A 16,751-nucleotide genomic window follows, 5' to 3' on the forward strand; every position below is an offset into this window, starting at 1 on the left:
TAGTGTGGCAAAGCAAGCAGCTGGGGAGAGGGGCGTGGAACCGGGCTGGGAGGTGGGACTGAAGGAAGTGGGTTCGAACAGAAGAGTCCAGGTTCCTGTCCTAGTCTGGGCTGTGTGCTTGCTGTGTCCAGCAGTACCAGGTGGAGTTGGGGATGGTCCCTGGCCTGGTGGTCCCAAGACTCTAGGATTAGGGGCTGCAGTGGGAATGGGAGGCGGTTTGATGGTGGGCCTAGGTCTTCAGGGGACTTGGTGACTCCCTTGAGCCAAACTGGGCAGGTTTCTAGAGTTGGGTCCAAGCCCTTCTTCCTCCGCCAGGTGAGCTCCACCTGACACCTTTACATGGCATCCTGCAGCTGCGGCCCAGCTTCTCCTACCTGGATAAGGCTGACGCCAAGCACCGGGAGAGGGAGGCAGCCAACGAGGGTGAGCCTGGGATCCCCAGCCCTGCTACCTGCCTGCCTTCATCCTAGTGGGATGGCTTGGTCCTGGAAAGAGGGATGGGATGATAGGATGTTTAGCAGGATCCCTGGCCTCTACCTACTAGATGCCAGAAGCACCCACCCCACAGTCATGACAATCAAAAATGTCACATTGCCCAGTATCCCCGGGGTAAAGGGGCAAAACTATCCCCAATTGAGAACCACTGGCTTAGGCAGCTCCCTCTGCGGGGGAGAATTCCCGGCACCGTGGCCTGAGGCTTCCCTGGTGGGTGCGGTTGAGAGAAGGGAGGTGGAGGCTCCCCAGGACTGCAGTCAGTGGCTTGTCTCTCTTGCAGCAGGGGACTCTTCACAGGATGAGGCAGAAGACGATGTTAAGCAGATCACGGTGAGCCCTGGTCCCTGGAGGAGGAGGGTTCTGCTTGGGTGGCAGCAGGACCACAGACCAAGGGGTAGTGGGTCTTCGCAGAAAGCAGGTGGAGCAAACAGGGTCCATGCTTTTGAGCCTTCTTGCTGGGCTACCTGGAGGGAACAACCTGCCTTGTCCCAACTGTACACGAGACGGAAAGCCTGGCTGGATCCAGGAGATGTGTGCCTGGGGCTTGGCTGGAATCACCTGGGAGCAGGAAGCTGGGGCCAGGAGCCCCGAGAACCCGCAGACCAGCTCTGCCATGAAACCCGTATCTTAACAGAGCCAAAGCCAATTAACTGTGATTCTATCCTCTTTCTGGGGCACAGATGAATAGTTTCTGTTTTAATAGTTACTCCTGAATTTTAAAGATTTTTCAAAGAATCTTAACCTTCCATTTATTGTTTATAAAGTTTTCCCTATTTAAGCGTATTTAGATCAAAATGAGTAGTACCAAAAGAAAAATGCTCCACGTAGAAGGATGATACACAGGTGTGGCTAGAGAGTGGTGAGTGTTTGGAGGTCCTTGAGGACTGGGGAACCCCGGCATACCGGACATGGAGGTGGCACAGGGAGCTCATCCGCTTCTCTCCGTAGCTTATTAGGACCTTAGAAACTCCCTTCCGCTCTGGGGGACTTAGAAAAGGTGTCCTGGGCCTGGCGCGGTGGCTCAAGCCTGTAATCCCAGCACTTTGGGAGGCCAAGACGGGCGGATCACGAGGTCAGGAGATCGAGACCATCCTGGCTAACATGGTGAAACCCCGTCTCTACTAAAAACTACAAAAAACTAGCCGGGCGACGTGGCGGCGCTTGTAGTCCCAGCTACCCGGGGGGCTGAGACAGGAGAATGGCGTGAACCTGGGAGGCGGAGCTTGCAGTGAGCTGAGATCCGGCCACAGCACTCCAGCCTGGGTGACAGAGCGAGACTCCGTCTCAAAAAAAAAAAAAAAGAAGGAAAGAAAGAAAAGGCGTCCTGGGCCTGTATGCTTTAAGGACTCTGCCCGCTGTGGTACCTGGCACTCTGTAATTCCCCTCAAGCCTCTGGGCTGGGCAGGCAAGAGCAAGTATAAGCCGCTCCCTGGCGTGTGCAGGCAGCTCTGGGAGTGACACGGTTGGAACGGAATTTAAATGACCCGTGCTAGGAAAGGAAGGGAGAGTGGAAAACCCGGATACGGAGTTCTCTGGTCTCCTGGCAGGGGCTGAGACAGCAGCCCAGCAAGGGTCACAGGCCCGAGGGTATGACCTCTTCCGCTTCCCACCGCAGGTGCGGTTCTCCCGGCCCGAGTCAGAGCAGGCCCGCCAGCGCCGTGTGCAGTCCTACGAGTTCCTGCAGAAGAAGCATGCGGAGGAGCCCTGGGTCCATCTGCATTACTATGGCCTGAGGGTGAGTGAGGGTGAGCGGGGCTTCGTGGGGCCCTGGGGGAAATACCCCGGTGCCCAGAAGGGTCATGGTATGACCTCCATGTCTCACCTTGAACTTAAATCAGATTTATGAGTCATAGCCACAGAGAGAGAATCGAGTCCTGCGGGCAGTTTACACTTCACTGTAGCCGAGCCACTTAGCGTGGGCCCCAGGGGAACCAGAGAAAAAGATATGAGTCCTTGGTTCCCTGGGTGGGGTTTGGCCCCTGGGCCTGGGCATCTTGCTGGGCTTGCAGTGGGGCTGGTGCCTGGTTACATATTTTCGCTGCAGCCCAGGCCCTAAACGCAGGCCAGGCGCATTCTCCGGTTCTGCCCTAGAGAGTCAGTCGTGTGTTGTTGCCCCAGAGTTCCCAGCACACCTGCCCAGGGGGATTTTTTTTTACTATACTTGGTTTTCATCTGGTACGCTGACTTTGTTTACTTTATTTTTATTTATTTATTTATTTAGACAGTCTCATTCTGTCACCCAGGCTGGAGTGCAGTGGCTCAATCTCAGCTCACTGCAACCTCCACCTCCGGGTTCAAGTGATTCTTCTGCCTCAACCTCCCAGGTAGCTGGGACTACAGGCACGTGCTAATTTTTTTTGTTTTTGTTTTTTTAGTAGAGACAGGGTTTTGCCATGTTGGCCAGGCTGGTCGTGAACTCCTGACTTCAAGTGATCTGCCCACCTCAGGCTCCCTAAGTGTTGGGATTGCAGGCGTGAGCCACGACCACCTGGCCCTGGTGCACTGACTTTAGAACCTAACCCTTGAAACTATGTACTGAGTGAGGGAAGCTTCCAAAAACACCATGGGCCAGGGCTCCCAATATTTTCTGGGGTGAGGAACAACTCCTGATTTCTCTGGGACCTTCTTGGAAGAGATTTGTGTTGACAAACCCTTAGACTCGGGGTCAAACTTCTGGACGCTGCTGTTTCTTCCTGTGTGACCTTGGGCATGTTACCTAACCTCTCTGAGCCTCAGTTTTCTTTTTTATAAAATGAGAGTAGTAATAATAGTACCTACCTTGCCAAGTTATTTTGAAGATGAGATAGGTTAGTATATTTACAGTCAGTGGAACGGAGTCCACCTCATCCTAGGTGCTCAGTGAACGTTAGCCATCATTTTGTCATTGCTGGTGGTGTGCCTGTGTTATAGACAAGGCATCGAGGCTTGGGGGCTGGGGCTGGGCTGGTCATAAGGCCAGGAAGATGAGTGGCTGAGGCCATGTCAGAGGCCTTGGGGGCTGTGCTCAGGAGGTTGGATGTGGTCCTGTGGCTGGCCATGGAGTGGAAGACAGGGGAGGCCTTGGGGGAGAGGGCCAGGCCAGGGCCATCAACTGAGGCTCCTCTCACACCCTGTCCTCCTCCAACAGGACAGTCGCTCTGAGCATGAGCGCCAGTACCTGCTGTGCCCCGGCTCGAGTGGAGTGGAGAACACGGAGCTCGTCAAGTCACCCAGGTGGGATGGGCTGGGCCAGCATGCAAGCTGGATACCCACCCAGGGTCCCCGAGGGTCCTTGGTGTGGATCCTCCCAGAGGACTGTGGCCCCTACTCTAGCATGAGGATGGAGCCCATTGTCCCCTGGAGAAGGCCAGGAGGGTGGGCCTGGAAAGAGATGGTCCCTTTTTCTGTAGGGGCTCAGGGCTGCCAGGGGAAGGCAGGGGTGGGCTGTCTGCACCCCCTCCCCAGACCCTCACCTAGGCAGCTGGTGAGGAGGGTCCATCCTGGCTCAGCCCTGAGCCTGTGCTCCTGCCGTGTCCCTGCAGTGAGTACCTGATGATGCTGATGCCGCCCAGCCAGGAGGAGGAGAAGTAAGTAGAAGCGGCTGGACACCCTCTCCCTTTCTGGGCCGGCCGCCTCTAACCCACCTCCTCTGCTTTCCCCAGAGACAAGCCTGTGGCCCCCAGCAACGTCCTGTCCATGGCCCAGTTGCGCACGCTGCCCCTGGCTGATCAGATCAAGATCCTGATGAAGAATGGTGGGTGCCCACCCCCTGCCCTCCCAGGGGCCCCAGTCCCAGTGGCTCCTGAGGAATGGACTCTGGGACAGCGAGGACCAGGGAGCAAGGCCAGAGGCCCCCTGCTGCCCACAGCCTGCTCAGCTTTGCAGCTGCATCCGTGTCTGGAAAGATAATGCAGGACGGCAGTGCGGCCGGCCCCCGCAGACGGGCTCGGGGTTCCCGTGAATGCAGGACGGCAGTGCGGCCGGCCCCCGCAGACGGGCTCGGGGTTCCCGTGAATGCAGGACGGCAGTGCGGCCGGCCCCCGCAGACGGGCTCGGGGTTCCTGTGAATGCGGGACGGTAGTGTGTCTGGCCCCCGCAGGCGGGCTGGGGTTCCCATGCCATGCTCGCCACTTGCCTGTCGTGCTCTTGGGCAGGTCACTAACCTTTCGGAGGCTTCGTTTGTTTTTCTGTGAAAAGAGACTAATGATAGTTCCTGGGGACGAATGTGAGAAATCAGAGAGGAGGCTTCTAAAGTTCAGGGCCTTGCAGGTAAACATGGACTAGGGGCTTTTTTTTTTTTTTTTTTTTTTTTTTTTAAAGAGACGTAGGGTTTTGCTGTGTAACTCCTGGGCGCCAAGTGATCCTCCTGCCTCAGCCTCCTGGGTGGCTGGGCCTACAAGCAAACACCACTCACTGTGCTGGCTCAGAGTCATTTTCATGACAATGTCTTCACTGGCACTGCTTCTGGGTACCCTCACCAGACCTGGCACCATAAGGACTGGTCTCCTTTTCTCAAAGGACTCTTGAGAGCCAGAACCTTTAGGGCACCCGTGGCTGGTGAACAACAGACCTGATCCTTGAGCTCAGAATGGAGCCCCAGAACCTGGGCTCCTCCTTTGAGATGCCACCATGAGCTCTTGGGAGTCTAAGGAGAGAGGGGAGCTCCGTGATATGCCCGGGATTGCAGGCTGCCTTCCTGCAGAGGACTTGGAACTTTTTTTTTTTTGAGACAGTCTTGCTCTGTTGCCCAGTCTGGAGTGCAGTGGCACAATCTCGACTCACTGCAACCTCCGCCTCCTGGGTTCAAGCAATTCTCATGCCTCAACCTCCGGAGTAGCTGGGACTACAGGTGCCCGCCACAACAGCCAGCTAATTTTTGTATTTTTAGTAGAAATGGGGTTTCGCCTTGTTGGTCAGGCTAGTCTCAAACTCCTGGCCTCAAGTGATCTGCCTGCCTTGGCCTCCCAAAGTACTGTGATTACAGGCGTGAGCCACCGCGCCCAGCCAAATTTTGAACTTTCCCTGGGCCCTGCCCAGGGCTCACTTGGGCAGGAGTTGAGGCCAGCAGACCACAGTGATTGAGGGCACCAACTGGAGCCACGTGGCTTGGGTTCACTTCCTGGCTCTGCCACTTCCTAGCCAAGAGATCACGGGTGAGTTTTGAAGCCTTTCTAGGTCTGAGTAGTAATATACCCTTCCTCCTGAGGCACCCCTCAGTCTTCCTCAAGGGGCACTTCATAGAATCCTTGGATTCCATGAGATGCCCAGTGCCTGGCATGCAGTGAGCAGCCTGAGTGTCAGCTGTTGTCTATGATGGGTGTCATTACTGTTAGTTATCACATTCTGGGGGTATTACATGAACTTGAAGCTATGCAGACTCTTGGAGGGGAGGGAAGGGCCCAGCCCCTCTTCCTTGTCTGATGTCTCCTGCCTCCTCCTCAGTGAAGGTCATGCCTTTTGCCAACTTGATGAGCCTCCTGGGCCCCTCCATTGATTCCGTGGCTGTTCTGCGGGGCATCCAGAAGGTGGCGATGTTGGTCCAAGGGAACTGGGTGGTGAAGAGGTAAGTTGTGTTTTATATTTTTTGTTATTTTATTTTATTTTTTTCCTTGAGGCAGAGTTTTACTCTTGCCCAGGCTGGTATGCAGTGGTGCAATCTTGGCTCACTGTAATCTCTGTCTCCCAGGTCCAAGCGATTCTCCTGCCTCAGCCTCCTGAGTAGCTGGGTTTACAGGTGCATGCCACCATGCCCGGTTAATTTTTGCATTTTTAGTAGACACAGGTTTCACCATGTTGGCCAGGCTGGTCTCGAATCCTGACCTCAAGTGATCCACCCACCTTGACCTCCCAATGTGTTAGGATTATAGGTGTGAGTCACCGTTGTAGTTTTAGTAAAGATGGGGTTTCACCGTGTTAGCCAGGATGGTCTCGATCTCCTGACCTCGTGATCTGCCCACCTCGGCTTCCCAAAGTGCTGGGATTACAGGCGTGAGCCACTGCGCCCGGCTGCATTTAAACATTTTTTAAATTAACACATAATGTACATATTTATGGGGGCAGTGTGAAATCTAAATATGTATATATACAATGTAATGATCAAATCAGGGCAATTAACATATCTGCCCCCTCAAACATTTCTCATTTTTGTGTTGAGCACATTCAAACCTCACTTTTCTAGCTATTTGAAATTTATAATAAATTGTTCTTGATTATAGTCACCCTATAGTACCCTTTGTCCTGCCTACATTGGATTTTTATATCATTCTTACCATCTGCTGGATTCATTTCGGTTTCTGTTTTTTCCTGCTAACTTGGAAGTTATGCTGTTTGGGCTCATATATTGATTACCCTACAGTTTTCAGCTTGCATTCATGACTTAACACATTTTAATGTTAATTGCTGCTTTTTACCCCATTCCAAACTATTCAGAGATCTTAGAATATTTTATTTTATTTTACTATTTTTTTTTTGAGATGGAGTCTCGCTCTGTCGCCCAAGCTGGAGTGCGGTGGCCGGATCTCAGCTCACTGCAAGCTCCACCTCCCGGGTTCACGCCATTCTCCTGCCTCAGCCTCCCGAGTAGCTGGGACTACAGGCGCCCGCCACCTCGCCCGGCTAGTTTTTTGTATTTTTTTAGTAGAGACAGGGTTTCACCGTGTTAGCCAGGATGGTCTCGATCTCCTGACCTTGTGATCCACCCGCCTCGGCCTCCCAAAGTGCTGGGATTACAGGCTTGAGCCACCGCGCCCGGCCCAGAATATTTTATATCTATCCTCCTTCCTACTTATACACTGCTGGATTGGTGTGTGTGTGTGTGTGTGTTTTTTTTTTTTTTTTTTTTTTTTTTTTACTTTTCTAATTTGCCAATCTTTTCTATTGTTCCAATTTTAGTATATGTGCTGCCGAAGAGAGCACAGGATTGGTATATTTTATATTTTATTTTTTGAGATAGTCTCTCTCTGTTGCCCAGGCTGGAGTGCAATGGTGCAGTCTCAGCTCACTGCAACCTCTGCCTCCTGGGTTCAAGCGATTCTCCTGCCTCAGCCTCCCAAGTAGCTGCCATTATAGGCGAGTGGCACCATGCCTGGCTAATTTTTGTATTTTTAGTAGAGGCGGGTTTTTGCTGTGTTGGCCAGGCTGGTCTTTAACTCTTGACCTCAGGTGATGTACCCGCCTCGGCCTCCCAAAGTGCTGGGATTACAGGCATGAGCTACCACGCCCAGCCTGGTGTATTTTAATTCTCTCTAAATTTTCAGCCCCATAAGACATTACTGTATCCAGCCAATCAATATTCTTTACTCACATGTTTATAATTTAGTCATCGTTCCTTTCTGCATCTCTGCGTTTCTATCTGGGATCATTTCCTTGTGCCTAAAGAATGCTATAGTATTTCCTTTAATGTGGGTCTGTTGGTGATGCATTTCCTTGGTTTTTGTGTGTGTGGAAATGTCTGTTTCACCTTCGTTCTAGAATTCTAGATTGGTGGTTATTTTCCTTTCCACGCGTTGATATGATTTTGTTGTGTTCTGACTTCATTGTTTTTGTTGGCAGTTTCATTCTTATTCCTTTGAAGGCAGTCTGTCTTTGTTTTCCTCTGGCTGCTTTTAGGAATTTCTCTTTGTTTTTGGCTTTCTACGGGTTCATTTAGATGTGTCTCAGTGTGAAGTTTTTACATACTCTGCTGGGGATCACAGGTCTTGAGCGTGTGGCTTGCTTGATGCCTTTCAGTAGTTTCTCTTCTCCTGCGAATCCTCCCCTAGACCATGTGCGGCCTCCACCAGACCATCAGTCTCAAGGGATTAGGGTAGGGATGTCTGTTTTGACTTCTGCTTTATGTCCCCAGTACCCAGGATAATGCCTGGTTATTACCAATGCAGACTCTTGGTAAATAATGTGGCTACATTTTACTTGAATTATATCAATTCTAAATGATGTAGTATAAATTGCATTAATAACTCACTTTTTAAGTAGTGTAGTTTAAGGTGAACAATGTGACAAAATGTGAAATGTTGCACATTTTAAGAAAATACAATGCCAAAAGCTCATCTCATAGTTGTAGAGTATATTCGTGTTACTGCCACGTGGTGGCGCCCTTGCACTGCTCCACAGACGCCCAGCGCAGTTTGTCAGCACCTTGCAGCTGTCGTCCTTTGTTACACGTTTTCATCATGCAAGGCCTTTGCGATGGTGCATTGCGTGTTACATGGGACCACCTGTGTATATTTACACCACGAATGAATGAAAGTCAAGAGGGGTCCTCCCGTCACACACCTGAGGAGACTGGCCCAGAGAGGCATGGGACTTGCCAAAAGTCTTGCAGAGCCCGGTTAGAACCCAAGCCTCATGGCTCAGCCCTGGGCTCTGCACCTAGCACTGCACGTGTCCCCTTGAGGTGCTGCCCCTTTTAGTTTCGCCCTGTCCTGGGGACTGGAAGGTAGGGACTTGGAGACTGTGGGCATTCCACCTGCCCGGGCACCTCTGCTGTAAGCCCTACTCTGCTGCTGCCCATGCTGCCACGTCAGGGTACCCTGGGTGAGGGTCCTGTGTGTCCCTGTGAGGAGACAATGCAAAATCCATGCCTTCATTCAGTCACTATGACCAGACTGCTCGTCCTGTGCCGTGGACCGGGCTCTCATTCAGACACTGCCCCCGGGAATGGGGGCTGTTACAGTTGCGCTCCCTGAATGCAGAGATCACAGCACAGACCAGGCTTGTTCGGTCAGCACACACTTAGTAGGTACCTTCGCTGTGGTGGCAGTGATGAGCCACATCGGCAGTGTCTGTGTCCCCAGAGTGTGGCCTTGCAGGATGAGTGACAGTTGGTTTGCCACGTGGACCTGAGGCAGGGGGAAAAGGAGGGCCTGGCAGCGAGGGAGCGGCAATCAGAGCACAGGTGCCATGGCGGGGGTCGAGCCAGGTTGCAGGGCCTGCGGCTGGAGCTGGGTCAGGGCTATGCTCTGGAGGTTCTCGTGTCCTGCTGTCCAAGGCCCTGGCCTTTCCCCTGAAGTTCCCTGAGCCTTGAGTGCTGGGCCTGTTCTCTCCAAGGGCTAACACGCCTCCCCTGCCTCTGCCCTTGGTTCATGCCCACCTGCCCCTTTCAGCAGGTGGCCAGGGGCTTGCGGATGGCTTCATCCCTGGTTCTCTTGGTGTCGCGTGCAGGGACCAGTTGTCTTCCAGAGTCCTGGGCTCCTTGAGGTCCCGGCTGTTCCTCACCTTGTCTGTCTCTGAGCCCGTGACCTCTCCCTGAACGTGCAGGGGGCTCAGGATGAGGCTGGTGTGCGTGCTGGGTTGAGGGGTAATAAGAGGAAGAACTCTTGGGGGTGTGTGTGGGGTATGGGGGTGCTTCTTTCCCATGTCTGTGTTCACAGATGTGGCTCCTGAGGGGAGCTCTCGGGGCTCAGGCCTGTACCCAGCCCACGTTGGAAAGAGGCGTGGGCTGGGACTCGGCCGGGAGGGGCAGCAGTAGAGGGGACTCAGGACAGGGACTGACCTGCCACCCTCACCTGCATTGGCAGTGACATCCTATACCCCAAGGACTCGTCCAGCCCTCACAGCGGCGTGCCTGCCGACGTGCTCTGCAGGGGCCGGGACTTCGTTGTAAGTACCTTGGGTTCTCTGGACCCACGGTGGGCGCGTGGGAAGAGGGGGCCAGCGGTGCAGAACTTCTGAAGACCTGGGCCTGGCAGAGGCTCCAGTTGGAGGCGGGTGTGTGAGGAGGCCCTGGCCTCTGCCTTTCTCCTCCTTCCTCTCAGAAGCCTGGAGTCTCGGGCTCGAAAGAACCTTCCAGTTTCTCTAGCACAGTCGGGCAGGGTCAAGAAGCACGTTTCATTCGGCCTGAGTGGTGGTTTAGAAATATTGCCTTGGTTGTCAGATTTTATAAATTGAAACTTTGATGCAAACCAGATGTCTAGCTGTCAAGGGTAATCGGACTGCCCGACACCCCTGGGGCCACTTCCCCACAAGGCGCTAGTGGTCCCCAGTTCACCACAGTCCCAGGGTGCCTTTGCCTCCCTTGTGCCTGTCCCTGGAGTTTGGGACTCCTGAGCTGGTGTCTCCCTTCTTCCCATCACCCCACCCATGGCCTCCCTCTCAAGGCCTGGAACTCCATGCAGCTGGGAGCCACAGTCTTCCTAGGCTTGGTGCTGGCTGAAACATGTCCTCCAGGAGCTGTCCCGTACCCCTTGGCGTGCTGGTATGCCATCCCAGTCACAAGGCAGCCCTTAAGCTGAAGGAAGCATCTGCCTCTTCTCTTCCCGAAGGAGCCTCCCCAACTCCTCTGGGCAGTCGGTGTCCTGGTGCCTGAGCAGCGTCTTTGCTCCTAGGGGTCAGCATGCACGATCACCACTCCCAGGCTTGCCTTCCCAGATAAAGTGCCGTTTGCCCCCAGCTGCCCCTGCCCACCCCACTCCAGTGTGTAGACACTCAGAACTGGGGGCTTGGGAGGGGGTGTGGTCCAGTCCACGTTAGCGTAGGTGATAGTCACCCATTCCCTGTGTCTCTCAGCCAGCCACCCTTCTCTCTCCCAGTCACCCCACAAATTTAATCAGAGTGCAGGAGACCTGTTGAGGCAGAGTGGAGGCTGCAGGGGGCCGAGAGCTTCTGGAAGGATGGGTGGCCTCCCACCAGCCATTAGCAGCCACCACTGTGAAGTGCCGCCTATGCAGAGAGCGAGTGTCTGTGGCAGCCCCTCCCAGCCCGAGTCCTCAACGTATCCTCGGAGCCGGGCAGGGCATCTCCCGCCCCAGGGAGCGCTGTGGTCTAGGTGGGGTGGGTGGTCTCATGGTCCCCCTGGAAGAGATGGGCCTGGAGCTCCTTTATGGAGGAGAAAAGGAGGGAGGTGCAGAGCTGAAGGGACTGCCTGAGGCCACACTGCTGCGAAGAGTCAAGGCCAGGAGCCCAGGTCTGTCCCAAGCTCTGGCTCCCAGGCCTGCCAGGTGAGTTCCCGGGAGCAGTCTGTGGCTGCCCCCGGAACGTGCTGCTTCTTCTTCCTCAGATGTGGAAGTTCACGCAGAGCCGCTGGGTGGTTAGGAAAGAGGTGGCAACGGTGACCAAAGTAAGTGGTGTTTTTGTGGTCTGAGGCCCAGGCTGCTGCTGGAGGGGAGGGGGCTGGCTGTGCCTCTCACCCTGGGCCCCCTTCCCTCCAGCTCTGCGCTGAGGACGTGAAGGACTTCCTGGAGCACATGGCTGTGGTGAGGATCAACAAAGGCTGGGAGTTCATTCTGCCTTACGACGGGGAGTTCATCAAGAAGCACCCAGATGTGGTCCAGCGGCAGCACATGCTGTGGACGGGTATCCAGGCCAAGTAAGCACCTGGGACTGGGGAGGGGCAGCTGGGTGATCCCAGCAACTCCGCATCCCCAGAGAGCACTGTCAGCGCGGATCCAAGCAGCCTCTTGAAACCCCACATCTGGGGAGAGCACAGTTGGGCTGGATCTGTGTGTGAAGGGCAGGTGGGGGTCCGCGGGCACCACACTCCTCCCCCACGCTCCTGCCCCACGCTGATAGGCATTGCTGGCTGATTCCGCCGTCCTTTCAGCACAGGACACACAGTACCTGCTTATCAGGGCGGTTGTGCTCTGAGGGCTCAGGGAAGAGGGATGTGATGGAGAGAGGGAGCAGTCAGGAGCAAGAGCCCGGGCCTGGGGGCCAGAGGGGTGTTGGCAGGAGACTGATGGGGTCAGGGTCGTCATGGGGCCGTGCACTGCCCGAAGAGGGACCCAGTAGGGCTGACGGAGCTCCAAGCCCGCGCTGTCCTCAGTAACCAGCACGTCCTGGGGCCTAAGGGGTGGTTGTTTCTCTTGTGAAGCAGATGGTAGAGGACGTGGTTTAAAGTTAATGGGGTTACTCTTCTTTTCAGACTGGAAAAAGTCTATAATCTTGTAAAGGAAACCATGCCAAAGAAGCCGGATGCACAGTCAGGTGTGTGAAGGGCTTTGGGCTGGGCGGCCCCGGCTCCTCACTGCGGCTCCGGAAGGGCTGCTGTGCTAGAGCTTGTCAGGCCCAGGCCTGGAGAGGGCGGAGGGCTCTCACCGTCCACCCTCCACCCTCCTTCTTTTCCTGCCACCCACAGACCGCAGCTGGTCACTTGCCCAGCAGCAAGCCTCAGGGATGGAGGCTTGCGGATTCCAGGGCTGGGTCTGGGTTCCAGGCCTCTGAGGCCCACTCACCCCCTTGGGTCAACAAGCGGGCCAGGAAGAGATGCTCGGGGGAGGAACGCATTAGCAGCACGCATTCCCGCATGACTCTCGGCTCATTTGGACAGTTTTCACTCTTCACTGATGGGGCGGCTGATTGCCGAGAAAGGCTGGGGATGAGACCAGGACGGGCCACTTGCTTCGGCCCTGCGGTCCCCTGCTGGGCCTTTGGCTTCAGATCCCTGTGCCCTCCTGAGCAGTGCTGTCTCCCTTCCCACAGGGCCTGCTGGGCTGGTCTCTGGGGACCAGCGGATCCAAGTAGCCAAAACCAAGGCCCAGCAGAACCACGCGTTGCTGGAGCGGGAGCTGCAGCGGCGGAAGGAGCAGTTGCGGGCGCCTGCAGTCCCGCCCGGTGTGCGGATCAAGGAAGAGCCGGTGAGTGAGGAGGGCGAGGAGGACGACGAGCAGGAGGCGGAGGAGGAGGAGCCCATGGACACTTCCCCCAGCGGCCTCCACAGCAAGCTGGCCAACGGGCTGCCTCCCGGGCGGGCTGCAGGCACGGACAGCTTCAATGGGCACCCGCCCCCGGGCTGCGCCAGCACCCCTGTGGCTCGGGAACTGAGGGCCTTCGTGGAGGCCACCTTTCAGAGACAGTTTGTGCTCACGCTGAGCGAACTCAAGCGCCTCTTCAACCTGCACTTGGCCAGCCTGCCCCCCGGCCACACACTCTTCAGCGGCATCTCGGACCGCATGCTGCAGGACACGGTGCTGGCCGCTGGTTGCAAGCAGATACTGGTGCCTGTAAGTAGAGCCCACGCTGCTGGGATGGGCGGATAAAGGGGCTGCCCTCGGCCTCTCGGGAGGGCACCTGCGCAGAAAGGAGCTGTGGGGAGAAGTCGGCTCACCTGGTGAAGGGCCTGAGCCCTGCCTGCCAGGGGGATGGGGGTGGGGAGAACCAGCTGTTGGGAGGCCACGTGGGGACACGGGAGGCCATGCTTGGTGAGCATTTGCTCTCATGTGGGCCTAGGTGTGACATGGGCAAGTCAGCTTCTCCGAAGCTCTGTCCTCATGAGGTGGGATCATGTTGGGTTTTATGTCACAGGATTGTGGTAGGGACTAAATACGGTGTCTGAAGGCCCGGCCTATTGTCTAGCCTGCCGCAGGGCCTAGTGAAACAGGGCCTCTGCCTGGTTTCTCACCCTGTCCTCCACCAAGAACACCTGACGGTTTCCTACTAGCTTTGCCATTGTTTGGAATGATTTAACTTCTAAGATCGTTTGGTCTTCTTTGCAATCTGCAGATGAAGAAACTGAGGCTCCAAGGAATGAAATGTACATTTAAAGGTCGCTACCTAGGAGGTAGTAGAGCTGGAATTTGGACTTCAGTGTAGTGGCCTGGAGTTTTGAATCCTTTCTGCTCAGCTAAGATGAGCTGCTTCCCCACAGCTGTACCAGCGCCCCAGCTTGGAGCTTGGGCTGGGTCCTGGCGGCCTCCCTGTGCATCAGAAGCAAGCTGACCAGCTCAGCGCTGTGCTCTCAGCACTTGCAGTGCCAGGCCTTGAGTGTGGTATTGCAAGCCTCCTGCCCCCTTCCCCATGGGCTGCTTTTCCATAACTGGGAGGGGCCCTGACAGGGAGGAGTGTGTGCTGGGGACTGTTTCCCTGCGCTGAGGATGGAGAGTGCCAGGTGCTGCCTGAGGCATACCTTTCCCATCCTCCTTTTCCACAAGGCTCTGCCCAGACCTGGCAGCAAAATGGAGTGAGGTGGGGCTGTGGTGGTCTCTAAGAGAGCACTGATGTTTTTCATTGCCAAGGTCAGGAGCCCCTGCAGCCTTGGGTGATGATCTGAGGAAAGCCCATCCCTGTATATGAGGAATAGAAACTAGGACAGGAGGTCCTGTGGCACCTAGGCTGTCTCAGGGCATTGGCCCTGCTGGCAGGCAGCCCCCTGTGGGAGGTATTGGCAGGGTTTGGGCTCCTACCCACCCAGCACATGGGTCTGGATTTCCACAAGCTCACCTTTCTTTAGGAGCTGGGCCAGGCCAGGGAGGACACCTGCCTGACATTAGTGAGGTGTTTTGGGCCGCTGGAGTGGACAGAGGTGAGGGGTGGGACATGGCCACCCTCAGACACCCCCACCCCTCCTTCCGGACCCCCTCTGTCCATGTTGCTTTGGGGTGGGGCCAGCATCTCCAGGAGGCACCATGGCCCTAGCTGTAACGCTCTCCTTGCCATCCTGACAAGGAGACTGTATCGTAATCACATCCAAGATGTAAGAGACCTCAGATCCCAGCCACCTCAGTGTTCTATGTGAGGGAGCTGAGGTCCACGGCAAGTGAACAGATCGAGGACTTGAACTCCTGGTTCTGCTGCTTACTAGCTGTGTGACCATGGACAGTGAGCTAAATCTCTCTGAGCTTACTTTTCGCCACGTACTACCTCCCGTTTCTAATGCTTAAATGCGAGTGTGTACTGGAGGCCTCACAGGGCTTTTACTGGTAGTAACCATTATTGCTACTTGTGTGATGGAACCAGGACTGGAAACTACCATCCCAGACGCCCCCTCCCTGTCCCCTTCTCTCCAGGAGCCAGGCCTGTGTCACACTTGTCCTGGTCCATCTTTGGACCAAGTGGCCTGGATTGCTTGGGAGTCAGGCAGTGCCTGTAACCCACACTGACACGGTGCATGTGGGAAGCAGTTGAATCCCCAGGGTACCCCAAAGGAGTTATGGGGAAGGGGGTGCCCCTCCATCAGGGTTGGCATCTTCAGGAGGGAGGACTCTGGGTGTTAAAGCAGAGTTGAGTTGGTGCCAGGTTGATGGGGAAACAAACGCAGCTTCCCCACTCTATGGAGGATATCTGCAGACTCGAAGCTGGGCATTTCACTGGGCCTAGCACACTCCCCCTTCCTCTTGCTGGAGCCCTGTCAGGCCCTGGGGGGTGTGCCGGCCTCCTCCCCATGGTGAGGTGACAGGCACAGGTTTGTGGCTGCCCAAGGCTCTCACAGCTGGTGAGTGGCAGAAGCTGGGATTGGAACCCACGTTCCTGCATCTGGGCTGGGGCACACAGGGAGTGGTGAGGCAAGCAAGTGCATCCATGGGGTAGAGATGGACAAGCAACTCACATCTGGGCCTTGGTCAGTTTCCCCCACAGACTGCTGCTTCCCCGGATGAGCAGAAGGTGTTTGCCCTCTGGGAGTCTGGAGACATGAGTGATCAGGTGAGGTGAACTTTGCTGCCATCTTCCCCAAGAGTAGGGGGGTTTCCTGCAGGGTTGGAGGCCTTACGGGACATGTGCACCCGAGGTGCAGCCACACAATGCAGATTTTCTGGCACACTCGGTTTTAAATATTCTGCTGCAAGTCTGTACGCTGACAAAATAAGCTGTATGTGCTAATAGTTTGAACCTAAACCAGTGGTTCCCAGATGCCAGTCTGTGAGCCAGCTCCATCAGAATCTTTTAAAAAATACAGGCTGGGCATGGTGGCTCAGGCCTATAATCCCAGCATTTTGGGAGGTCAAGGCGGGTGGATTACCTGAGGTCAGGAGTTCGACACCCGCCTAACCAATATGGTGAAACCCCATCTCTACTAAAAATACCTGTGGTGGCAGGAAGCTGATATAGGAGAATTGCTTGAACCTGGGAGGTGGAGGTTGCAGTGAGAACCGAGATCACACCACTGCACTCTAGACTGGGCGACAGAGCAAGACTGTCTCAGAAAAAAAAAATACATACATTCAGTTCCGTTCAGTAGGTGTGGGGTGCTGTCCTGGGTATCTGAATTTCTGTAAAGCTTCCTGAGCAACTCTGATGCCAGCCAGGCTTACAGAACACTGGTGAAGCCCATTTCTCAGGTGGCTTCTGGCAGCAGGAATCAAAAGGATTCCTTGTCAGGTCTCAGGTTCTGGACTTTTAGGTTAAAGAAATTGGTCATTTTGCCTGTAGTCACACTGTGGCAGGGAGGGTCACAGGTGTCCAGTGCCCAGAAATGTGAGTGGAGGCAGCAGCCCCTTGTGCATGTGTGGTACAGTCACGGACCCTGCATCCCAGAAGCTTTTGTTAGGCCGTGAACATACCTAACTTAATTTGATGGTCAAAATGCCAGTCAGTCTGACTGTGTCTAGGTCCTGCTCCTAAGGTGTGGG

At 55.1% G+C, this 16,751-nt stretch overlaps 1 protein-coding gene across 5 annotated transcripts in view; it reads left to right on the top strand.

Moving 5' to 3' along the window:
- The window catches only part of POLR3E (RNA polymerase III subunit E), a 37,756-nt gene that overhangs the window by 16,123 nt on the left and 4,882 nt on the right, over positions 1 to 16,751 (top strand). For 4 of the 5 annotated variants that reach the window (XM_030924525.1, XM_030924522.1, XM_030924523.1 and 1 more), the window contains 13 exons: positions 316 to 423; positions 776 to 825; positions 2,111 to 2,230; positions 3,623 to 3,708; positions 4,017 to 4,061; positions 4,137 to 4,228; positions 5,917 to 6,037; positions 9,990 to 10,071; positions 11,468 to 11,527; positions 11,619 to 11,776; positions 12,332 to 12,393; positions 12,889 to 13,409; positions 15,748 to 15,825. In XM_030924525.1, the coding sequence (XP_030780385.1) occupies positions 316 to 423; positions 776 to 825; positions 2,111 to 2,230; positions 3,623 to 3,708; positions 4,017 to 4,061; positions 4,137 to 4,228; positions 5,917 to 6,037; positions 9,990 to 10,071; positions 11,468 to 11,527; positions 11,619 to 11,776; positions 12,332 to 12,393; positions 12,889 to 13,409; positions 15,748 to 15,825 (1,583 nt within the window). The remainder of the gene's footprint in view (positions 1 to 315; positions 424 to 775; positions 826 to 2,110; positions 2,231 to 3,622; positions 3,709 to 4,016; positions 4,062 to 4,136; positions 4,229 to 5,916; positions 6,038 to 9,989; positions 10,072 to 11,467; positions 11,528 to 11,618; positions 11,777 to 12,331; positions 12,394 to 12,888; positions 13,410 to 15,747; positions 15,826 to 16,751) is intronic. The other variant, XM_030924524.1, reaches the window with a different exon arrangement.

The sequence above is a fragment of the Rhinopithecus roxellana genome, chromosome 20 (genome assembly GCF_007565055.1).
Source record: "Rhinopithecus roxellana isolate Shanxi Qingling chromosome 20, ASM756505v1, whole genome shotgun sequence".
In the NCBI taxonomy this organism is placed as follows: Eukaryota; Metazoa; Chordata; class Mammalia; order Primates; family Cercopithecidae; genus Rhinopithecus; species Rhinopithecus roxellana.